The sequence below is a fragment of the Strongylocentrotus purpuratus genome, unplaced genomic scaffold (assembly GCF_000002235.5).
Source record: "Strongylocentrotus purpuratus isolate Spur 01 unplaced genomic scaffold, Spur_5.0 spur5_scaffold_16, whole genome shotgun sequence".
Taxonomy (NCBI): Eukaryota; Metazoa; Echinodermata; class Echinoidea; order Camarodonta; family Strongylocentrotidae; genus Strongylocentrotus; species Strongylocentrotus purpuratus.
In genome coordinates this window covers 5,376,593-5,402,040 of record NW_022145601.1, presented here as the reverse complement: position 1 = coordinate 5,402,040, position 25,448 = coordinate 5,376,593, and the positions used below count along the sequence as shown (strand labels likewise).

The window sequence follows — 25,448 nt, the reverse complement described above, 5'->3', positions numbered from 1 at the left end:
TCATGTAGGATGGAGAAGATTTATAAATTATATACAATACACTACTACAAACTGCTACAGTCTTAAATGATGGACTAGTCCACTTTTATATAGGGACTTATACATATTCTATCGAAAATTTACTGGCTACTATAACATTTATTTGAAAAACAATGATCTTTATTTGTTAAAAATTTATATAATTAATATTTAATTACATCAAACAATGCAATTCATAATACGAAATTACACAAAAATAATAAAATAAAAGTACATCGTCCAGAATTAAAAAAATGGGCTAAACCGGTGCAAGTTTTATGAATATTCATCATGGATATCGCCGGCGAAAACATGGCGAGCCATCGCAGAGTTCATCCTTTTCACAACAAATGTGGAACCTTAATTTCTTTAAGTGATGATGATAAATCTGCACGAAGAAATGACTCCAGACAAGAATTTAACAACGGACTAGTATTCAGTAAACGACCTCTGAAAGATGGAGAAGTTTACGAAGTCATAATCGACGAGAAGGTATGTTCATTTTGGGTCGGCCGTCGGCTCTTGTCTTGTCGACCTCGAACAGCCGGGCTCAATGTTGTGCGAGACTGCCTATGTAAAATGTACAATTTTTTCGTGGACCCACCTATTCTATCATACGTACGTCTTCAGTTGAATCCATCTAGCCAAAGTATAAAGAAAGTAGATCTAGGCCTAGATCTATATCTATTCCAGCAAGCTAAGAAAATCAGGGTCTATTTATTCTGTTTCCTTTGACAGTGACAAAATTACTGTTGTGTGAAAAAATGAGCGAAGGAGAGAGAGAGAGAGCTAGACCTAACGCTAGAGAGAGAGAGAGAGAGAGAGAGGGGGGGGGGGGGGGGGGGTTACCGTAACATGATGACTAATATTTAATAAAGGGATGATTTAATGAAGCCAATGAGAAGCGTCCAAATCTGATCATGTGTGCGTGCATTCATTTTTACCATATGTGCACTGTGAGTGCATTTTGGTGATAACAACCGTGCAAAAAAGTGCTACAAAAAAGGAAAGACAAGTCCGGGCCTAATGCAAGCTGCGTATCAATGGATGTTTACAAGAAGTCGCACCATGCATGCACAGTCTATTTACGAGGCCACTGCTGCTGCGATCGTCTGTGTGCACACACTATTTGTTTGAAGGTTGCAGGTTTACAGTGTTATTGCCTTGCTAGCTAAAATTTGATAGTAGTCCCATTTTATAAAACAAATAATACAAAGGTTTTCGTGACGTTATGGTGATGCAGGCATGCAGCGCTATCCAGGTATTCACAATGGCACAAAATGCTGAGAAAAAAAATATTTTATTGGATCAAACAGAAAATCGCAAGCTTCTCCTCGCACCAAGATCTTATAACGTTGAGCGAATGGCTTGATACTTGATGAGATAATCCCTGAAGCAACTTTTCCAAGCTATACTGCAGCCAGCAATAGCCTATCAGAAGGACCCATGTAGGTGCCAATTTAGGAAAATGAGGCTGAGACGGGATGAACATAATGCGCATTCTCTGCGTGGTTGATGGTGCAGACAACAACAGAACAGTGTACAATATCTATACCATAGAATAGGGATATGCAAATAAAAACCATGCTCCTATAGTTTATGGCATTCTGGAAATTACATGCGGCCTTCTGGAAAGCAGCAACTGTTGGGGCAGTACCTGCCGTGGCTGGTAGTTGACTCCAGATGCGAGTAGAATCAAAACTTGTGTGAGTCTAAATTTTCTAAATGCAGGCCTAAGCCTTTATCAGTACCAAATTCCTTATTGATGTAAAGTTTACGGATCATGACCAGGTGGGTTGGTGTTGAATTCAAACTTGACAGGTTCACTTCTCCAGTTCTTGTCCAGACCACTTAAGAAACCATAGACACTGGGTGAATTCACTAGATCTTCATTTAAACTATTCCAGGGTTTCCTCTTATGTAAATAGAGTCCTTTATTCTCGGTAGCAAATAAAGAGTTCAATACCGTAGCTCCCATTAAGAAACCAATACATTGCCCACCGCCACTAATGATCTTAATCACTCTTATCAAATTTGTAGGTGGAGACATGGAGTGGATCCATTGAGGTTGGGGTGATCTCCCTGGACCCAGACAACCTGGAGCTCCCTCCCAGTGCCACAGCTCTCTGCGAAGGCTCCTGGATCCTCTCTGGATGCACTGTCCTGCGCAACAGTGAGTCCATCCTGGACGAATACGCCTGTGACCTTGACTCCTGCGCCCTTGGAGACAGGGTCGGCGTGCAGAGGAAGCGGAACGGTGAGCTTCGGATCTACCTGAATGGCGTTGATCAGGGCGTCGCTGCGTCTAATCTACCCAAGAAGGTGCATGCTGTGGTGGACTTGTATGGCAAGTGCACAAAGGTCACCGTGGTACCTTCACCAAGAGGTAAGCATTAGATTGAAACAAATCCTCTTGCAAGAAAGGTTCTCACAAGTGTATATTATTATAACACAGTTGGTGTGTGGGGCTTAAGACAAACAAAATATGCCAGGGACAAATTCTCCCCCCCCCCCCAAGAGTAATAGATTTGTCAGTATGTACATTCAAGCTGCAAAGTTTCTTTGGTCCTCCCAAACCGCCCCCTGGAATGCTGCAAGACCATATTTAACTCAGTTTTGACCAAGGGTAAACCTATTCCTACCCTGAAGCCTGTTACATATCTAGCTTGTTTGTATGAAGTGGTCTGATTATCTGATAGTACTCTTTTCTTGGAAGTCCAAAAATTGCGTGTTTGTAGTGCTTTGTTCATAAGGAAGTTTCAAGTCACCAGTTTTGTCAATCAAAACGGTTGAGCAACAAACATGTATAAGCACAACATCCCCTTTTTTGCCTTTCTTACAGAAATAAACAATAGTGATATGGCGCTGTCCAACCAAGAGCTAGAAGTGGACTCTTGTCAAGATACAGACACAGATACAGATGATACGTGTGGAGAATACATTGGCGACTTGATTGGGGACATTGATGAGGATGAAAACGAGAATGAGGATGATGATGATGACATAGATGAAGACGATGATGAGGAGGAGGAGGAAGAAGAAGAGGAGGAGGATGATGATGAAGATGAGGAGGAAGAAGAGGAGGAGGAGGAAGAGGAGGAGGAGGAAGAGGAGAGTTCAGTTGGTGATGAAGATAATGACTCGTGTGATGATGAGGATGAGGACAATGAACATGAAAACGATCAGGAGAACAATAACATTGATGCGGATGTGACCAGTACTGATTCTGACGAGCCTGTCGCCGTTGCCGCAGCATCGCTCAATTCACCTTTGTGTTTTCACACGAAACACGGTACCATGATAAGGTTAAAGAACTCTGATAAGACGGCAGAGAGGACAAACGCAATGGATGAATTCAACAATGGTGTGGTGATAACAAACAGGGCATTACGGTGCAATGAAATATTTGAGGTGAGTGTAACTCTCATTTTGGAAGACGACAAATATCTTATTTGCTTTAAAAATTTCATGAATATGAAACAATGTGCTTTTATAAGAGCATATATGCCCTTGTTGACTTTCAGCAGCAGAAATGCAAGTAATTAAAATTCCCATTTCACTTTCCTACCATCCAATCTTAAAGCCTGTCTGCACTATTTTGGCCAGAAGGGATTAGACCACCCAGCGTGGTCACTGACAGGTGGTTATCTCATCAAATCAGCTCTTAATTAACATAAGAAAAAGGGACCATGGGGGACCAGCGGTCACCGATTAGGCATTGTTTGCTATATAGAGGGCGCAAGTAGCTATAAGTAGTGCAGTGGGGCTTTAAAATATAATATATGTAGATGGGCTACTTCCAGAAACGAATGTTCTGGATCCGTTGAGATCCTGGATCAGACAGTTCTAATTTAAATTAAATATTTAATTCAATTCTATTTCCATTTCATTTCGACTTTCCAACTTTCCTTTCATCCGATCTTAGATTCGTATTGATGAGTTAATAGATAAGTGGTCTGGATCCATAGAGATTGGAGTCACTACACACAATCCAGATACGCTCGAATTCCCAGCCACCATGACAAACCTTCACACAGGTAATGTAACAAATTGGCAACACTCTGACGTTATGATGTTTTCTTTTCCGTTATAATGTATTCTTTTTGGTTTTGTTATTGTATATTGTCATTGTTACCCTGCATGAGAAGCATCCATTGCATTGGGTTTTGTGTTACATCTTTGTTATTATGTTATATGTGTTTTCTTGAATAAAGATGAATAAACAGCAGATAAAGTTGAACTAGATCTAGTTTGTTCATATAATTGATTTCAAAGTTTTTTCCAGTATAAGATAATGAGTTTGGGGACGATGTTAAATTTACTTTAGGTTCAATGATAATACAGATGGATGTCAATTATATGAAATTTGTATTGGTATGTTTTAATTCTCCATCATCCATCTTTTCTTTGTATTTTCATTTTTTTTTCCCTGCTGGATCAGGAACTGTAATGATGAGTGGTGGTGGCATCTTATCCAATGGAAAAGGAACGAAGCGAGAGTATGGTGAATGCACGTTAGATGAATTAGGGGTAAGCATATGAACCTGACCCTTAAAGGGATCCGGTAACTTTGTCTCAGATTCTGAAACAAAATTCTGGATTTAGCTCGTGCTGCAATGATAATTATAAACCTTTGGGTCAGTCAGGAACCCCATGACTTTTACAAGCCGATCGCCTGTCTGATTATCAAGATATTTATGAATGGAATTACAAATTTTGAAAACCATTTTCATAACACTACAGTCTATTGGGGAAAACGAGTATGGTAAAACCGGTCACTCAAAGATTTTTACTTTTTTGAGGCACTTCTTGATCATTTTGAAGCGAATTTTTTTTAGGGCTTCAATATTACACCATATCACAGACACTGATAATAAGTAGGGCCGTGTATCTCAGATTTGACATTGTTAAACGATCCCTTTAAACTAGACTTTTCTCATTCGATGAATGGGCAAAGGACATACAGGATGTTATTTAAAGTGAACCAGTAACATTGTTGAAGGTTGATAAAAAATAAGTAATTTTTGTTTAAAATGTTACTTATTATATTCCTTCTACTGAACTAACCCAACCCTCTAGCATGCAAAAAATGCTGAACAAATTCTCAAATTATAAGGATATTTATGGTTTTCTTTGAAGGCATCACTGTGCACAAACCCTCTAACAGTAATTCTCCCAACCAATTTAGAATTTTCCCAACTCTTTTTCCATGAAAATACAACATAAAACAGGCTTTAAAAAAATCTGTCAACACTTAAACATTTTGAATGGTATATATTATTGAGCCAATTCATTGCTTTGTGACAATTTACATTCACCTAAAATTAAATTAAATTATAATAATATAGTTGGGAGAATTCAGGAATCGATCAGATCATTTTTTTTCCAATTTTTATCATTAATAAAGGTCTGTTTTCACTCAAACTTTCAGAAGTCACTCCTTTAGCACCATTTTCTCTCATATGAACAATGTTGACAGGTCCCATTAAAAGTATGAACACAGATGAAGGAAATGAGACAACAAGTATATAAAATTTAGCTTTTTTTCTTCAGCCATGCTCTAACTTGAAAAGATTTTCTTGATATATATCTTTTTTACTTTCTTTTGGTGGGGTGGGGGGGGGGGGAGACTTCAAACCCTTACTCAGCTTCATCATTTTCTTCCCTTGACTGGTTGGGATACATGAGTCTACATATTTATCACATATAAAAAAAAAACTCAGATTCATTTATCAACAGTATTTTGTTTCCCTTATATTTCAATACCGGTACTTGCAAATTAAGTATTGCCAACAAGATAATGCCATAATATTTTCATGTTTTGATGTGTTGAACATAGGTAGGAGACCACATAGCGGTTGTACGCAAGACATCGGGTGATCTCCACTTCTTCATCAATGGGCGTGACCAAGGCTTAGCTGCTCCTGATGTACCCAGTACAATCTATGGGGTTGTAGACCTCTACGGCATGGCAGTGCAGGTAGGCAGGCCTCTTCTCATTGCCACTCAATGTTCACTTATTGTCAATTCAATTATTCATTTGAAGTAACAAATAAAGTATATATTTACAAATAGATACATACATACATTTCATTAACTCTGTATTATTAAGTATATGAGTTAATGCCCTTTTGGCTCCAAACAGACAATATAACAGTATAACATACAAAATAGAGTTTCCATATATGCATACTGTATTTTTCATGCCAACTTGCCACCTGAAATTGTATATGCAGGTTTAAACAAAGCCTCACTGCTCCAAGTCTGATAATTTTGGTTTCCTATTTTTTTATTTTTTTTTGCCTTCTCCAAAAATGGATAGTCCCAGAGACTGATGTTGGTTTTTCATGAATTGCCTGAACCTATTTTTTGTTTAACTCTCACTATCACTCCTGCTGCTCCCATCTTTCTTTCTCTCGTAAGGTCTCCATTGTTGAGCATCATCAGAGTACAATGTTAGCTGCCCTTGACAGACGTCTGATGCATCTTAATTATCTCAAATCACTCGCTGAGCAAGAACTGCCTTTTGTCTTTGGAGGTGAGTTCTTCAGTTCCAATTGTAGTTTCATTCAGGAAAATGTCTGATTAAAAATATGTGTAAATTTGCAATGTTTGTTTGTCATATATTTGTAAAAATGCAAAAGAAAAAGATAATCAAACAGAAATAAATCAATCAAATCAATCAAATCAAATCAAATCAAATCAATTCACATTGACTTTGTTAAGGGAATTTTTGTTCTCACACAATAATCCCTAGTATGCTTCAAGCATTCAATTGATATTGTAAAAAATTGTACTGAGAGAAACCATATCAAATAGCAGGTTGGTTTACTGAAAATTTGGTGAAAAGCAGACCGTACAAAATTGTGAAGTTCAGAATATCAAATTTAAGATAAAAGAGGATATGTTTCTCTCTTAAGACGCAACTGCTGCAGTTGTGACTTTGATTCATATCATCAAGTAATAAATCTTGTTAATGTATGCTCCTTTAGATGGAGATAGGATGATGGCAGAACCTCTTCTTTTCCATCCTATCTGTGGGGCACATGCTGAGATCATTGATGGATACAAGTCTGCCCACAGACCAAGGTAAGACTTTTTACTACAAATCTATTAAATTTTCGGTGATATTTGCATCTATTGCAAGGAAATGCTTTTTTGTGGGGGTGTTTTAGTCCTGTGGATACATCATTGTAATATTGATCAAATGATTCACTGTATGAGTCCCAGCTGTGGCCCCAATGGCTTTTGGCAAGATCTTGATGTACCTTTGCCACTCTCCACCCAGGTGTAGTAAATGGGTGAGAGCCTACCAGGTAGGATGTACTTCCTTTTAATGGGTTGAGTGCCTTAGGGTAGCTGGGCTAAAGCTGGGGTAATAATAGTACTTGGTAGGTGCCTAGAGTATATCCAGGTATGGATATTCTACTACTAGGTTGAGCGTACTCGCACTGATTTGACAAGCCTTGTCCAATCAGTTCTATTCTCCATGATCTTTGGGAGCTCCTGTCTAGGTAGACGGGTGTCGTTTTCTAACTGGTCAATGTAAGTCATTGCTGGGCGCCCTCTGGTGCGTTTGCCCCTTGAGGGCTCCCAGAAGAGCATTTGTGAAGAAATGATTTCACAGTGCCCACTGAAACGGAGGCGACGGTCTCTTAGTCTGGCTGAGATCAGTGTAATGTCCCTATACAGTTCAATATTGGTCATATGGTCCCTCCAGTTGACATTTAGTGCTGCTCTAAAGAGCCTTGTATAGCAACCATCCAGTTGTTTTGCCATGCTACTCGTCAATGTCCAGGCTTCTGAACCATAGAGCAGTACAGTTTCCAATGAAGCCCTGAAGAAACGGACTTTCAGTTGTCTACCGAGGTTTGATTTCCAAATGGCTGTCAGTTTGTTCAAAGCCGTCCAGGCTTTCCCCTTTCGGATATTCAGGTCTTGTTTTGACTGATCAACCCACGAGCCAAGGTACTGAAAGTCTTGGACCTGCTTCAGAGTGAGAGAGAGAGAGAGAGAGAGAGAGAGAGAGAGAATGGATATTCAATTCAACATAAAGGTTACTGTTATTATTATTATTCCTGAGCACCTTGGTCTAAACGTCTTACCCACATGCTAACAATCATTAAATTCATTATTTTATCATCATTCTTTCTTAAAATCTTATCATTCATTAATCTCTTCCAACCAGGGCTATGGATGACTTCAACAATGCTGTTGTATTGACTAACAGACCTCTGAAAGAAAATGAAATGTTTGAGGTCAAGATCGATAAGATGATTGACAAGTGGGCGGGGTCTCTAGAGCTTGGAGTCACAACTCATTCTCCATGCAATCTAGGTGAGAAAAAATGTATCTTTGAATGGTTCTCTCTCTCTCTCTCTGTCTGTAACTCTCGTGGACTCTCTTTTACTCTCTCTCTGTCTCTCTGTCTTTCGCTATCTCTCTCTCTCTCTCAGTCTCTCATTCCCTCTTTCTCTCTCTCTGTCTGTAACTCTCTCTCACTCGCTAACTCTCTTTTACTCTCTCGCTAATTCTCTTTTAATCTCTCTCTCTCTGTCTCTCTGTCTTTCTCTATCTCTCCCTCCCTCTCTCCCTCTCTCTTTCCCTCTTTCTCTCTCTGTGTCTCTCTGTCTGTAACTCTCTCTTCTCTCTCTCTCTCTCTCTCTCTCTCTCTCTCTCTCTCTCTCTCACTCTGTCTGCCCCTCTTTCCCCTTCCCTCTTCTTTCTTCTCCCCTTTCTCCCTTTTCCATCATCTCCTGTCCATTTGTCTTTTCTGTGCTCCTAATATGGAGTCCAATGGATATCATGATCTGTTTTCATGTACGTGATATATATACTTCAACTCTCAAATCATTACGGGTCTATAATCCCTCACATCGTAGTTCCAGTCAAAATTCCTTTATTTCAATCCTTTTTTGGTATGAAGACTGCACTATATAATGGTGGTGGTGGTGGTGGTTATATTACCTGGCTGCTAAGATTGTTAGTAAGCAACCAGAGGACCGACAGCTTTAGGTCCTCTCCGAGGGACCTAATAATGAGGATGAATGCCTTACCAAAGGACATTAGTGCATTGACTTGGTTTTGAACCTGGATCGCCCGATTACGAGACCCCTGCTCTACCAACCGAGCTGATACTTGGTTCCTGTAGTGTTCTCTGTGAAATCAAGATTCTTATATTTTTTTTGTAATTTCAGACTTTCCATCAACGATGACAAACGTCAGGAGTGGTACTTGGATGCTGGCCGGTAACTGTGTGATGCACAATGGTACCAACATCATCGATGAGTACGCCACTGATATGGACCATCTTAAGGTATGTACAACAGGATCGTAGCAATTGAGGTCATCTGGGTGTCCAAAAGACCCCCCATTTCTTGTGAAAGACACCCCAAGTTTTTCTCCACATACTCTAATTGATACTAGGGCCACCTAACTTTCAGTTTGGACACCCAATGTTGAAATTCTGGCTAGGAGCCTGATGCTCGATGTACTTTAGTTTGTTATCCCATCAAGAAACAAACTTTCTGATGGTCTGAATGAAGCAGCTTTGCATCTTTAAATTTGCAACATTTGTATGTTTCTTTCACTCTTACAACTATTTTCAGACATAGTAGAATGTTTATCTCTCGGAACAAGTGAAGATGAGATGCAACCAAATATTGCCTCATTTTGAAGTCAAACTGTACAGGAAAATTTGCGATTGACTGGAAAACTTGCAAGCAATTCAGATAAATCACAACTTGGGCGCCTTTGCATGTTTGAAAGGGGTAAATGGCGCCATACAAGTGATGTGGATCATCTTCATCATCACAACTCTTCGTAAGATGAGGGCATGAACTCATCTTGACCTTCAAATCATACTGTTTATATTTTTAACACAGAATGGAGACAGAGTTGGTGTAGTAAGAAGACCCAACGGTGACCTTCATTTCTTCTTCAATGGAGTGGACAAAGGGGTCGCAGCCTCACATGTGACCTCCACTCTCTATGGGGTCGTTGACCTCTACGGCCAAGCAGCAAAGGTCTCCATCGTCGACCCTACAGGTTGGTCATTCCGGCTGTTTTAGTTGCTTGATGATATCAAAAGAGAACAGCATCAGGACCATTAAGTATACAGTAATTCTTATCATCAATGGTGATACTTGGTGTTTGGTTGGGTAATCCCTTTGGCAGCTCACTCAGGAAGCTATCCTGAAATGGTAGGTGAGGCGAGTAACTACAAGGAGTGTCATGAATTACAGGAATGGTGCGTGGACAAAGCACTCATTAATTTACAGTAAAATATGCTAAGTCCAGTGCAAGTAAAAAACCAAGCTAATAAGCTTAAATGATGTGGGAACCAACAGGGGGCTGCATCATTCTGATGGAGGGTAGAGCAGCCTCCTTGAAGTTGGTTATTCCTGTTGCATTGAATGCTGAGCCTGGCAGATGGTTTCAGATCCTTATTGCTCTTGGGTAGTATGACAACTTGAAGGAGTCAATAGTTGCAACAGGAATTGCAACAGGAATTACATACTTAAGATCTGCCAGTTTATGACAGGTTTAGTGACCCAATCAAAATTCTACATGAAGTGTCTCTCCAAGTACCTTGTTCTTGAGCAGTGGTACTTGGAGAGACACTTGATGTAGAATTTTGATTTTGATATAAGCTACTGGAATCATTGCATCTGATTGACTGCAAACATTATTTCATTAGACATCAATGGTACATGCAATGTGCTCACATCAGTAACAAAAATGAATAGCTGCACTATATCTCTTACAATTTCTTCCACCAACAGAGAGGGAACAATTGGAGTCCGTGAGAGATGGCATCACCCCATCCAGTACGTTCACTGTAGAGAGCCCCGCCCATCCGCAGCAGAGGTTCCATGCCAAGCACGGCAGGAATGCCACGATCAGTAACAACGGGAAAAGAGCGTTCCGGGCCAATCCTGCAGGAGAATTCAACGAAGCCGTGGTGATGAGCTGTTATCCGCTCACAAACGGAGAGCTGTATGACATCTGTGTGGAGAAGATGGTGGATAGGTGGTCAGGGTCTATCGAGATAGGTAAGAAGGCATTTTAATTTACTTTGCCACTTTGTACCCAGGAGTATAACCAAGTTTATTGTTTTCCGCTCACCAATGGAGAGAGCTGTATGACATCTGTGTGGAGAAGATGGTGGATAGGTGGTCAGGGTCGATCGAGATAGGTAAGAAGGCATTTTAATTTACTTTGCCACTTTGTACCCAGGAGTATAACCAAGTTTATTGTTTTCCGCTCACCAATGGAGAGAGCTGTATGACATCTGTGTGGAGAAGATGGTGGATAGGTGGTCAGGGTCGATCGAGATAGGTAAGAAGGCATTTTAATTTACTTTGCCACTTTGTACCCAGGAGTATAACCAAGTTTATTGTTTTCCGCTCACCAATGGAGAGCTGTATGACATCTGTGTGGATAGCAGATGGATAGATGGTCAGGTTCTATTGAGCTCAGTAACTTGTTAACTTGTACTTGAAACATTGTTCCCAGGTGTGACCACTAAGAAGCCAGAGGATATGGAGTTTCCAAGTACAATGACAGACCTCGCCTCAGATACATGGATGCTCAGGTGATTATAACAAACAATAATAATAATATGTACCACTTATATAGCGTAATTCCTGTCCTAAGACATATCAGTGCGCTTTACACAAATTACATAATTATTACCCTAGCGTTAGCACCGGCACCAGTTATCAGCGCACAGTGCATTTCAAGGAATAATCCTACCAGGTACCCATTTACCTCACCTGGGTCGAGTGTGGCAAATGTAGTTGCCAAAGGACATTAGTGGAGCGGCGGAACTCGAACCACGAACCTTGTGATCCACAATCCGGTGACATATCCACTCGACACCTCTACTTTCACAGATGTGAAATGTCAATGAAAATGTGGCTTAAGTGCAGAGTGCCCTACCATGCTTCATTGCACTACATCAGGGTCAGGGGTCAGGGACAGGGTCACAGTCAGGGTTAAGGTTAGGCTCTTAGGATCATTAGGGTTATGGTTAGGTTGACTTATGAACTGGGGTATTCTGCACTTTTAATTGCAAAAAGAACATCCCTAGTCGAAAGGAAAAATAAAATACAAAACAGCACAAGAAATACTTTTTTTGTCTATTCCAACTCTGAAATTTATCCTATCTCCGTCCTTAGTAAACTATGTCTGAGCCTTTGTTTTACATGTACAGGTATGCAAAATAAATTTCCATGTTGAAAGTACATTGAACTATCAAATACATTGAATTTAATTGAATTGAATTGAAATTGAATTGAATTGAAATTGAATTCATGTATGTAACCATGTGTGCTTTCGGCTTCTCAGCGGTGCTTCCCTTATGCAAGAGGGCTTCACGGTCAACCACACCTACTCACTCGACCTTGACACACTCCTTGAAGGTCAACGCATTGGCCTTCTCAGGACAGAAGAGGGAGCCCTTCACTTCTATCTGGATGGAGTGGACAAGGGCGTAGCTTTCACCAACATTCCTGAAGGTACATTGTTTGAAAAGTTGAATCTGTCCTTTGTTCCTACCACAATTTGAATGCTATCTTACTTCCGACTCCTTAAAATATGCCCAATAATGCCCTATTAGAAATGTCTTTCACTATGCCTTTAGATGTTACAACACATACACATAATTATTTTGAACTACATCTGTGCAGATGCACAGATTCAGTTAAAATTACCAATCACCAAAATATCTTTTGCACTGTGTGTTGGAGTTTCATGTCACTATACTACCGGTATATTAAAGATATGAGCCTCACATAACACTTCTAAAAAGAGAATATTGCAAGTTTAATGTCACTCTCAATAAAGGGACTATCAAGTATAATAATTGACGCAACCATACAAGCTTGCATAGAACAGGGTCAGGTGGAACCCAAGTTTGACTTGGGTTCTGTGTGCAGGGTCTCATGTTATCCTTCACTTTCTTCATATAACTATTAACCCATAGAATACCAGGTTAAGTGTATCGATGTTGATGTTATTCATTCTAGCTGAAAACAAACAATTTTTAAGGTTATCTGTACCCTATAATGATCTCTTATATAATTCGTAACAACTATTGTTCTGATGGCAGACTAATGAATATTAATAAGCCAAAATGAATCAGGAGAGCTGAGGTATTTTTTTGAGGATCACTGTGACTGTGCCATGAACTAGTGATGGCCTGGTGATAGAGAGTCTCTGCCCGACAAGCAGTAGATGACAGGGTCAAATCCTGCTGGTTCCAAGATTTTTTTCTGACTTGTTTTCAATTCCAAGATGAAGCAATCAATCTTTATTTACAGGGTGCAAGTCTAACAGAAATTCTTTTCAACAATCTCTTTTATGTTTCCTTTACAGATGTCTACGTGGTGATAGATCTCTATGGACAATGTGCACAGATATCTGTCTACGATTCGACGATGGGACTCTCAGAAAACCAGCTCATCTTGCCTCCTCCAACAGTACCAATCGAAACCATTCTAACAGGTAAGGCCCCATTCATATATGACATGGTTAACCACTTGAACGTGAAGTCAACCCTGATATTAAGTTGGTTTTAATAGAAGCAGAAAAATGAGAGGAACAGGTCAGTTAAAGTTAGAACAAAATCCACTGACAAATTTTTTAAATTGCAATCTATCAAACATAAGTTGGCAACTCTGTGATGTATCTTGCAAGTTCTCCTCCCATATGCTCTGTACTATAAACAAAAAAATCAGAAATTTCTATTTTCCCTAAAGAAAATGTTCATTCATGCATGCACTCTAAATTTAATTATTGCAAATATGTTTCTGTACAATCCCTGTATGAAACAAATCTTTTCCATTATCAATAACTAAGAAACAGAAAGCTTATGAAACTTCTGTACTGAGAAAATTGGAGAGGTCCTCCCAACATGACCTTTGTTCCAATAATGGGTCCTTGACAAAATTATTTGATTTATGAGCCTGCAAGGATATCCTCAGCATCCTCCTCCAACACTACATTTTGAAAACCTGGATTTTCTTTCTATCTGCTGCTCCAAGAGCTCACATCTCTGACCCATATGTAGCCATTGGAAAGACTGAAGCATTCAACATATGAATCTTGGTGTTCCTTGAGATCCCTCTGTCTTCCCAGATGTCAGTAAGGCTAATGGCAGATGATCTAGCCATGGCGAGATGTCGTCTTATTTCTTGTGAGCTTCCACTACCATCCACAATCAGAAAGCCCAGGAAGTTGAAAGTGTTGACTACTTGGTCCTTTGATTATAGTTGAAACAATATCAAGATATTTTGAATTCTAAGCTGTTTCAATTATGTTTACCAGTGGAGTATTAAAGCCCATCTGTACTAGTTTGGCCAGGAGGGATTAGACCTTCCTTGCAAGGTCACTGGCAGGTGGTTATCTCATCAACTCAGCTCTCAATTAACAGAAGAAAAAGAGGATCATGGGGGACCAACGGGCACCACATAGGCATTGTTGTTTTCATAGAGGGAGCAAGTAGCTACAAGTAGTGCAGTTTTAAACTAAGTAATACACTAAAAACTACAAATTCTGGGCAGTTAAAACCACCTACCAATAACTGATTTACGTTTCTTGCCATCCATTCCATTGTTACAGTACCAGGTCTGCCTCACAGGTTCCATCAGTGCATTGGCTGCAACATCTCCCTCTCTGAGGACTCCTCAAAGGCCTCCAGAACAGATGCCTTCAACAATGGTATCGTCTTCAGCTCCAAGCCACTCGTAGAAGGAGACTTCTTTGAGGTAAGTCAATTTTTCTATGCTCTCCGACCTCGGTGATGTGCACCAAACAACCAAAATCTCCTTTACCCTCCTGATCTGATAAAGCACTTAAAGCCTGTCTGTACTAGTTTGGACAGGAGGGAGTAGACCACCCAGCAAGGTCACTGACAGGTGGTTATCTCATCAACTCGGCTCTCAATTAACATAAGAAAAAGAGGATCATAGGAGACCAACAGGCACCGCTTAGGCATTGTTATCTATATAGAGAGAGCAAGTAGCTACAAGTAGTGCAGTGGGGCTTTAAGAATAAAAGCTAGAGGATATTTTCTTTTGAGATAAATGAATAGCGCAGTCAGAGGATCTTTGAAGGTTAAATGTGCCAAGATAGTGAATGTCAAATTAGGATGGAAAAAAAGTAGCTTTCCACACCAAAAGCTCCTTTGTGTTATAACATACTGACATGTGAAATGCATTGTGCTTTGCATCAATACAATTTGCTTCGGTGGTTATTTTTCTAGGCACTTTACCATGTATTTGTAAACAAGGCTCAAGTTGAAATTGATTGTTTAATCAACATCTGTTATTGGATTCCAGGTGCAAGTTGACAGACTTGCAAGGCATTGGTCAGGCTCTCTCTGTATTGGACTCACCACGTATCATCCCGATGATCCGATACTTGCCGAACCCCTGGCTGCCACGACCTCGGAGCTGAAGGCCAGGGGCACGTGGGTCATGCAGGGGTCAGATGTCAGGAAGAATGGGGTCAACATCAGGTCAAATTATGGCCCAACGTTAGAAAGATTAGAGGTGAGAAAGACCCCACTATAAACAAAACTTCATATGGCATATGATTTGATGGTATATTTAATGGCATATTTGATAGCATTTTTTATGGTATATTTGATAGCATTGTGATGGTATTTTTGATAGTATATTTGATGCTACATGTGTATTTGATGGTATATTGGATGGCTTATTTAATGTTGCATTCTTGTATTGAAGTTAAAGGCCTTTTCCAATTATTTCAAGGCTGCGGTTGTTGTAAGTGTAACAGACACTAATGAAGCTTATCTGTACTAGTTTATAGGAGGGATTAGGCCACCCTGCAAGGTCACTGGACAGGTGGTCATCCCATCAACTCAGCTCTCAATTAACATAAGAAAAAGAGGATCATGGGGGACCAATGGTCACCGATTAGGCTTTAAAGGCATTCTCTGAGACCACCTTTCCATCCCTCATCCCTCTTCATCTTTTGTTCTCTCATTCCTGCAGATTGGTCATAAGGTTGGTGTGCGGTTAACAGCAGACCGCTGCATGCACATGGTAGTGAATGGAGAAGATCTGGGACAGGCTGCTGTTGACATTCCACAGGTAACTAATATGGAGTAAATCAAAAAGAAGGCAGAGTTCTGATGAAATTGAAAATAATTACGAGCTTTCTCATTCTTTTTACTGTCATATAGTATAAGAATCTGATAGTAGTTCAGCCCTGTGAAACGTGTTACTCTCTTAATGCATTCATATTCCAAATATGACAAGAAAATTGGAACCCAGTCTGATAGTTGGTTTAGTCCAATGTCCAGTGCTTTTCATTGTTTGTAATTTGAAGCAAGATTTTGTTGTTAAATGTTTCCAAAACTTCATAATTATATTGTTGTGTGAACATCTTCTCAAACTAGGGTTTGATACTTTTTTCTTAGATTTCCACTCTTTGTTTTAAAATTGACAAATTAACAGAAATATGATGCAATCAAAATTCATACATAAGTCTTTTGAGAGCCAAAAATACATTAACTCCTAATGTTTTTTGCAGACTTCATGGCTTTCTGGTTCTAAGTAATGTCATTTCTGAATGTATTTTCCACTGCAATTGCATCTACATGTACACTACATACATGCATGTACAGAAAACAGCCTCTACTTTGTATATGGTATTACTTTTCATGCTTACAGGGTGTGTATGCCATTGTGGAGCTTTACGGCCGAGTAGAGAGCATACATCTCATCAGTTCCTCCGTCAGTCTCCCCAACGAACCCCTTAGGGCACCCTCTATTTCATCAATAAGCGACACCGAACAAGACTCAGAAAAAGAGGTAATTTTTTTTAATACAGATGACTAGCAAAGAGTGCATTGCGGCAGTGACCTATTGGTATCTCATATTATTATGCTAATGTTCTTTGGAAGTTTGTATTGTAATTCATGTTCGATTCGGTTTTTAACTGCCAGACACAAAAATCTTAATAAAATCCATTTACCTATCATCTATCTGTCTATTGTAATAGTGTGTTCTAACATTTATTAGAGTGATTTCCAGGGAGATTCATGGCTGTCATTTTATGCTACTTGGAAGTTCTGAATCAAAAAAAGTTCTTAAAACCATTCATTTTATTCCTCTCCATGATATTATGCTTAGATGCAGGGCTCCACACTAGGTTTGTTTGAAGGGGGTCCAGAATGAACTTGGTAGAGTCAGTATGCACATAACCTATGTGAAAATTTTGAAACTCTGGAGGTCCAGACTTAGATTTAGGGCGTCGAGGTGTCCAAGGCGCGTGTTAGAGCTTTTGTGATATGATATCATTTATATCTATGTTCAATAAATGACCTATGTTATATGCCCATGATTATTTCTACCAAAGATTGTAATGCGGCTTCACATACATCTAATAAATAGAACAATTTGTTCTTAGTTGAGTTGAGTTCTATAAATCCAGCCTCACAAAGACTCTTATTGTAGATGTTAATTCGTGTACAACATTTTACAGCTTTGGCTTGGGTTAATGTAACATGAACAACAACTGGCATGTTTCTTATAACAAATTTGTTGACATCCAATCAAATGCATTGATTTCAAAAGCTTATAAAAGGTATTGTAACTTGTTATTGATAACAAGCTTTCCGAAACAAGGTCCAGATTTATTGAGTTCATAATTTCTTAACTCTAGGATGCATCTACAACATCGGAGAAGTCATCATCCCTCTATTTCCATGACAACCACGGCAAGAATGCATCCCTGTGCAATAACAATCTAACAGCCAGGCGGATGGGTAGCTATCACCAGGGTATCGTACTTAGTGCCAAACCCTTGCCAAGAAAACAGACCTTTGAGGTGAGCAAATCAATTTCTTCTTAAATGGGTTGTTTAATCTATTTGACTTGATTGAAGTTTGCATTGAATTGAATAGAATGATATATTTTATAGGATTCAATTTAATGATCTGACTGTTTGAAAAAGAAAATATGATTTCCATTTTATCAAGTATTTTGCAACATGATAATGCATATTAGTGAAGTACATTGAGGTGGACATACATGAAAATTGAATTATTCAGAAATGGAGAGAAACTCCTGAAAAATTACTGTGAATTTGTATGGGACATACATATTGTAATGCTTTGTAAATAGTTATCTAGATAATGAATGTCTCATATTCACAAAATTTGGCAACAAACAGGTCCAGATCGATAAACTTAACGAGCACTGGACAGATTCCCTGAAGATCGGAGTGACAGGAACGTCTCCTGATAAACTCACGTTCCCGGCCACCGCATCAGCTATTAAGAAATGTTCCTGGGTCGTACAGGGAGAGTCGGTCTTCCATAATACCAAGAAGGTAAGGGATGGTAACTTGGTTTGATGGTGGCAGTAAAGTGGGAGGGTGGGAGAGGGAGGGAGGGAGGGAGAGAGACAGAGAGAGAGAATGGGATTGAGAGAGAGCAAGAGAGGGGGAACTATTGAACGAGATATAGGTAAACCAAGTTGCACAAATATTTTAAATGGTTTGAAATTTTGGGAGTGAGAAAATAGGAGATTAAAAATGTATCAATTAAGAAGAGGCAGCTATAACGGACAGAGAAAGGTACTAGGTTCAGTGGATAGGTTGTTTTTGTAACAAGTATTGATGCTATCTTTCAAATTATTTGATGAATAACAACTATTTATATATTATGGTACTTATACCTTGTATACCTGACTTTGATAAAGGATGGTGTTGATGATGATAGTGATGGTGGTCTTGGTTTTGCGGTGGTCGTGATGGTGAACTGATGGTGATGATGATGATGAAAACTAAGAAAATTTGTTTGAGAGAAATTAGCAACAAAATTGACAAAATTGACAAAATTGACAAAATACCATGTTTTCAAACTCTTCTTCTAAAGGTTAAAGGTAACTATGGCCCCAACTTGGACAAGTTAAAAGAAGGGAGCATCGTTGGCCTGGTCGTACACAACGAGGGCAGTCTTCATCTCCATGTAGACGGGAGGGATTATGGGATAGCGGCTGAGGATGTAGCAACACCTTGTTATGCTCTGGTTGATCTCTATGGACAATGTGAACAGGTAAGGGATAGAAACAAAATAATGGAGAAACAAATAAGTAAAATTTTTAAAATTTTTTAAAAGGTTTGACAATCTAACAAATTTGTAAAAATCAATGATTTTCCTCATGATCTCAAATTGGTAAGTCAGTCTCGTGATCGTGATAAATCTACTCTGCATTTCAGATAGTTTCGAATATTTTACATTTTCTACATTTGTATGATAGAAGTTTAATTCACTTTTGTTCAATTATTGAGTGAGTAATTGAGCATTTCTAAAATATGGACAACAGATGGAGAAATCTCCCGATTAGTTTTGTACAATATACATTCTATCCTATTTTTCTCAATTTGTTTGTAAAATGAATATACATGTAAGTCTAATGTTCTCTTTGTGTACATAATTTCTAAAGTAAGATTGCATTAAAAAACTATTCTGATACTTTTGTTCAGCTTGTCCTCTCTGCACATGTTCCCTTATACTGGCTATAGGGCAATTTTGATTTCATTTGCTGAAATAGAAATATCAACATTTTATTAAAGGTAATACAAAGTTTTGGGGAATTTTGGAAATTGGGTGGATAGTGATTCTTTACAATTATGATATATTTGGATGCCCCTGTGGATGTATTATAAGCACTAGAAAATTTAGCCCCTATAAAAATTTACCGGTGCTCCCGGTAAATTTCAAATAAATTTCAAATAGCGCCTATGGCCGTACAATGTTAGCTGCTACCATGAAAATTTCAGAATATGTAGTTGTGATATATAATTTCCAAACGGGAATAGCTAATTGGTTGATTTTTGTCAAGAAACATTGCTTGATAGCTTAATTAATATCTTGATCTTGAGAGGGAGCTATACAACATAAAGAGTTTATTATTCACAATCTCATAACTTTAGACTCGATTTCAACCGTGACAACGATCACTGACCATATGCTTTCAATATGTTCATTTGAACCAAATTCTTGACCCCATACCAAAACTTTGTATTACCTTTAAGCATTTGTTCCTTTATGTTTGTTATTGATTAGGTTACCGTGGTAACTGAAGCATTAGCTGCAGCAGGAGGTATGCAAGATGAACGAGAGAAGGCGGTGCTAGAGAATGGTAATTATCCTCTATTCTTTAGAACTGTTTCGAATGTTCATAGGTTACTGGCACGAAAAGTGAGATTATCCTGCAGGTACAGGATCTATTTTGACCCAAACAAAATGGGCATTAAGCCCCAGTGCACTACTTATAGCTACTTGCACTCTATGTAAAGCAAACATTGCCTAATCGGTGACCATTGGTCCCCCTTTTTCTTATGTTTATTGAGAGCTAACTTGATGAGATAATCACTTGTCAGTGACCATGCAGGGAGGTCTAATCCATCCTGGCCAAACTAGTGCAGAGGGGCTTTAAGACTCAGCTTGCCCCAAATTTCTCAGTCTAATTTTTTTTCTTCATGAAATGGCAAGACACACACTACAGTTCAGGGCCTATTTCTCTTAGATGAGGTCTACATACCCTATTTTAAGTCTTGGTCACACATGATAGAGGGAACTACTGTACTTCAAAAACTTGCAGTGGCAGACACAGAGTATATACTTTGGGGTCCCCACATACCCAAGTACAAATTGCTGACCTCGGTGGTTAGTCCTCTGTTTATAAAATATTCTTTCTCATGTATCTCTTTCTTTCTCTCTCTCTCTCTCTCTCTCTCTCCTTCTTTTGTGTCTTTATCTCATGCATGTATTTCTACTGTTTTTGTTAATAGGTCTGAAAGAGAATTCTCCACTACTCTCCTACCATCCAATGGCAATTACAGCTAGGGAATGTGACTACCAGAAACTGTGCAATAGGTTCAAAGCATCACTAGGCTTGCCAGGTAAGTATTCTGCTTTATCCAAAGTGCTATTTGTTTTTTGTTAAGCCTTTGTTATGATTCTCATGCTTATGGTATTACATAGCCCTTGCAAAATTAAACCACAATAACACACCATGTCTTGGTATCAAATAATGGTATTAGTTGTGGCAGCAGTAACACCAGCTTTTATTAATTTAATACAATAGCAACCATATGTTTACTGAGTTCTACTTGAAATGTGTATAAAAAAAACCTCTAAATAATGACCACCTGCCTGTAAAGACCACGTTTCTTGCCTCCCATGAATGGTTTTATAAACTTCTTTCACTATGTTTATCAATAATGTTCATATTATATTTATTCTTGGGAACCTACAAAAACAAGCTATGCTTTCCAGTAGGCTCCTGTTTCATTTCAAAATTTTGAACTTACTTTTTCAACTTTGTTCTTTATTGTGCAAACAATTGAAATATGAAATGGAATAAATACCAATCAATCAATCAATCAATCGATTATTATTCAGTATGTGTTTATAAGTAGTCATTTTTCTTCTTTAACAGCCGCCTACTTTGAAGCCAACACCCGTTCCAGTAAGTGCTACTGTGAGGCGTGTCACAAAGTCCATGGTGAAGAGGCGTATACCACCAAAGGTGACCCTCCCAGGGGGTACACCAGACCCCTACGATGGTGCAAGTTTGCTCTTAGGTAACGTAAAAAGACTCACACATATAAAAAGGATTTTTTTTAAGGCCAGGACGGATTAGACCTCCCTGCATGATCACTAATAGGTGGTTATCTCATCAAATCAGCTCTCAATTAACATTAGAAAAAGGGATCATGGGGGACCAACAGGCACCAACTAGGCATTGTTTGCTATATAGAGGGCGCAAGTAGCTATAAGTAATGCAGTGGGGAGTTAAGACTGTTGACATGTTTTCATTTTTTTTGGTTTAATTTAGAGGCAGCATCTTTTCCCAATTTAACCTTCTTAATCTTTAGTGTTACCATTTTTATGCAATCATGCTCATCTCATATAATAATACCAATGGCTGTTTGTGATGCTCCTGGCGCTGCCCCGCTTATAAACATGGCTTTAGCAAGGCAGCCATTACGGCGCTCTAGTATTTCAAGGAATTAATTCCTGCCAGGTACCCATTTACATCGCCTTGGTTGAGTGTGGCAAATGTAGATCCATGTGGAATTATATTTCTCACTTTTTTTCAAATCCATTTCAGATTACACAATCTTGCAGAGGAGCTGAACGTGTTTGAGAGCTGGCATGTAGCGTACCATGGGACGTCAGTGGGAAGCGTTCGAAAGATACTTGATAGAGGAACATTACTGCCTCCAGGTAAGAACACACCCTTATGTTGCAATAAATAATAAATATCTAATATTTTGATTTTTATTATAATTCTTGTGAGTGCTCTGATGATGATGATGTTGCTGTTCTGTGCGTACCATCATTTCACCAAAGAATATATCACACCAGAAGCCTAGTTTACTTTAGGTAGGCCAGGTGCATGTACCTTGGAGAAAAAAGAATACTGTAGATCCAAGGACATTGCCACAGGCAGAGATTGGATTGGATGTCACATGGCTGAACCACTATATATCTTTACTAATGTTGTAGGCGTACAGCATTTGCTCCAGTGACAAGTACTCCGCGGTCAATTTCATACACTAACCCAATTCCTAAATTCAACCAGGGACTTGGGAGACACCTTACTCCCAACTCTATAACTACCCCAAACCCTTAACCCAATCTACAAGACACTCGGAACCCTAACCTCAACCTTGTTCCTATTACATTGTCCAGGTGATACAAGTCTTGGACGTCTGTATCAGCCGGAGACGCTGGGGTCGTCACTCAACAAACCATCCCTGGTGCCGGACCTCATGCAGATCTTTGTATCTCCGACCCTGAAGTACGCTGGCTGTGATATCTTCTCACATAGATGCAAGTAAGTGGCATATTCTCTGTGTTTATAACTTGTTTTAGTAGTGCTTAAAAGCCGACCACACACTACCGCAAGACCAGAAACTTAAACGTGCATCAAAGTTTCATTAATTTGGCAAATATTTCATTTTTGCAAATGTTTCATACCACAAAGTCACTGAATCGCAACACTCGCCTTATGTAATTTGTGCTCATTTCATGCTGTGCGAATGCCTGTTCTTAGCAATTCACAAAAATTTAAAACTAAAAATAAAGCAATTATGAATGTTCTGCTTTCTTCTCTTGTTAGGTTCATCGACTCTCTGACACAGAAGGAGCACTTTGCACGAGTTGCGTTCCAGGTCCGTATCAGGCCAGGATGCTACACGGCGGGTCCGCAGAGCATCGGGGCTAACCATACGATAGACCCCTACATCGAGAACAGCCGCATAGAGTGGACCACCAAAGAAACGGCGTCTATCGTCCTCTGTGCTCTCCTTATATCGGTAGAATAGTGCATGTAGTCCCAGGTATTCATTTAGCTGCTAGAATATTAAGGTCTGCAAAGCAACATGGCCAACCCAGCGATAGACCCCTTCATCGAGAATAGTGGGATAGAGTGGACCACCAAAGAAACGGCATCTATCGTCCTCTGTGTGCTGCTCATATCGGTAGAATAGTGTATGTAGTCCCATAGTGTATGTAGTCCCAGGTATTTATTTTGCTGCTGGTAGAAAAAGGTACACAGAGCATCAGGGCTAACCATGCTAAAGAGCATACATCAAGGGTTCAGTGACACAAAGACGTAACTCCATATTTTGCCAAAATGAGTGTTTGTTATCAAAATGTTCAGAAAAATGTGGGCTTTCCAGGAAACATAAAGACTTAACTCCACCCAACACTCCATTGAAGTCAATGGCTAGTGAAACATAGACTTAACTCCTGAAGGCCCAAGTGCTCAGTGACACATAAACCACTTATTCTCAAAATGGAGTTACGTCTTTGTGTCACTGACCCCTCGACATCAAGAATAGTGGAATAGAGTGGACCACGAAAGAAACGGCATCCATCATTCTCTGTGCGTTCCCCATATTGTGCTAGAGTAGATGTGCTTGAAGAGTGTATGTAGTCCCAGGTATGCTGCTTGAATGATAAATGCCAGTCATATGATAGACTAGTTTTGAACGGCCAGATAGAGTGTATCACAAAAGAAATGGTTCTCTGTGCACACCTTGTATCAGTAGAGAAGTAATGCAGAAAGAGTGCATGTAGTCCGAGATATTTATTTAGCTGCTTGAATAAAAAGGTCTACAAAGCCAACCCCACGATAGACCCCTTCATCTAGAACAGCCGGATAGAGCGCATACCTGCCAACTGCCGATTTAATCAGATTTTTCAAAATTCTGAATGACCAATTTTTCATTTTTTTTTTAAAGCCAAATTTTGCTTGTTTTACCATGTGCCACAATTTTTTAGTTTGCGTATTGCATGCGTTGAATGGCACCATGATCGAGCAGCAAATTTTGGATTTGGTTTTTCGTACAGCTTTACTGTGTATTGCCAGTTACACTGCCGCTGCATACATGGTCATGGTAAGGCCGTGCGATCGCCTGTTACAGGTACAGATTTCTTATTTTTAAATGTTGGCAGGAATGAGAGTGGACCGCGAAAAAACGGCATCTATCATTCCCTTAGCGCTACTCATATCGGTAGACTAGTAATGCAGAAATAGCGTGTAGTCCCAGGTATTAATTTTGCTGCAAGTATGAGATGGAAAAAAGGGTCCAGGGTAGACGCAACTTAAATCACTCAGTATTATACTTTTTATGTATCATACACCCATTGATACAACTTAGGCTTCTGATGAAGGCCTTTACTTTGCCTATTTTTTTTTTTTTTGGTCCCACCCCTCCCTTTGTTTTTATATCTGTTTTCAAAGATAGTAACATATCTTCTTCAAATATTAAATGTTTTATAGACTCATTTGTATCCCACCTCAAGTTGTAGCACTTGTGCAACTTTATGAAATCTCAGATTTAAAACTAAGTTTATGTATTTTTTTATATATGTAGTAATTCAGATGATGAAGGCTCGTTCAAACTTGACGCATAAAACCATGGTGGTTTGCCTCAGTGCATTTTTGACAAATGGGGATGATATGAGTTTAGCTGTGCAAAACAAAAGTCCAATGTGTACTTGCTTATCTCTGTATTATATGTAGAGGTGTCGTGGTCTAGCGGATACGTCACCATACTGTGCATCACATGGTTCGTGGTTTGAGTCCCGCCGCGGCACTAATGTCCTTTGGCAAGACATTAATCTACATTTGCCACTCTCCACCCAGGTGAATTAAAAGGGTACCCGGCAGGAAGAAATTAATGCTTTAGCGCCTTATTATTGCAGCTCAGCTACAGCCGGGTTAATATAGGATTTTCCGGCCAAATTCGCGAATTTGTCTTGCGTTCAAATTCGACACTTTTAGTGCTGTCGGGTATATCTCGGGTTTATATTCCTTTTTCTAGATTTCAAATCTATGGAGTTTTCGTTAGAATCTATGTATGTTTCA

At 39.3% G+C, this 25,448-nt stretch overlaps 1 protein-coding gene across 1 annotated transcript; it reads left to right on the top strand.

Moving 5' to 3' along the window:
• Positions 1–293: 293 nt before the first annotated feature.
• Positions 294–23,516, top strand: LOC590742 (neuralized-like protein 4). Its single transcript, XM_030986595.1, has 28 exons — positions 294–510; positions 2,059–2,404; positions 2,861–3,429; positions 3,944–4,055; positions 4,460–4,548; positions 5,858–5,998; positions 6,442–6,556; positions 7,011–7,107; positions 8,207–8,355; positions 9,216–9,334; positions 9,903–10,065; positions 10,803–11,072; positions 11,536–11,614; positions 12,370–12,539; positions 13,399–13,527; positions 14,644–14,789; positions 15,363–15,575; positions 16,041–16,139; positions 16,722–16,862; positions 17,716–17,880; positions 18,226–18,384; positions 18,932–19,111; positions 20,126–20,201; positions 20,854–20,964; positions 21,504–21,648; positions 22,179–22,294; positions 22,763–22,907; positions 23,193–23,516. Exons 1-28 carry the CDS (start codon positions 331–333, stop codon positions 23,395–23,397), a joined length of 4,629 nt encoding a protein of 1,542 aa, XP_030842455.1. The 5' UTR covers positions 294–330; the 3' UTR covers positions 23,398–23,516.
• Positions 23,517–25,448: the final 1,932 nt, after the last annotated feature.

Excerpts from the sequence above, each read along its gene's own strand:
- LOC590742 (XM_030986595.1), top strand. The coding sequence starts at position 331 with ATGGCGAGCCATCGCAGAGTTCATCCTTTTCACAACAAATGTGGAACC. Across the intron at positions 7,108-8,206 it reads AAGTCTGCCCACAGACCAAG|GGCTATGGATGACTTCAACA; the intron begins GTAAGACTTTTT and ends TCTTCCAACCAG. Across the intron at positions 10,066-10,802 it reads CTCCATCGTCGACCCTACAG|AGAGGGAACAATTGGAGTCC; the intron begins GTTGGTCATTCC and ends TTCCACCAACAG.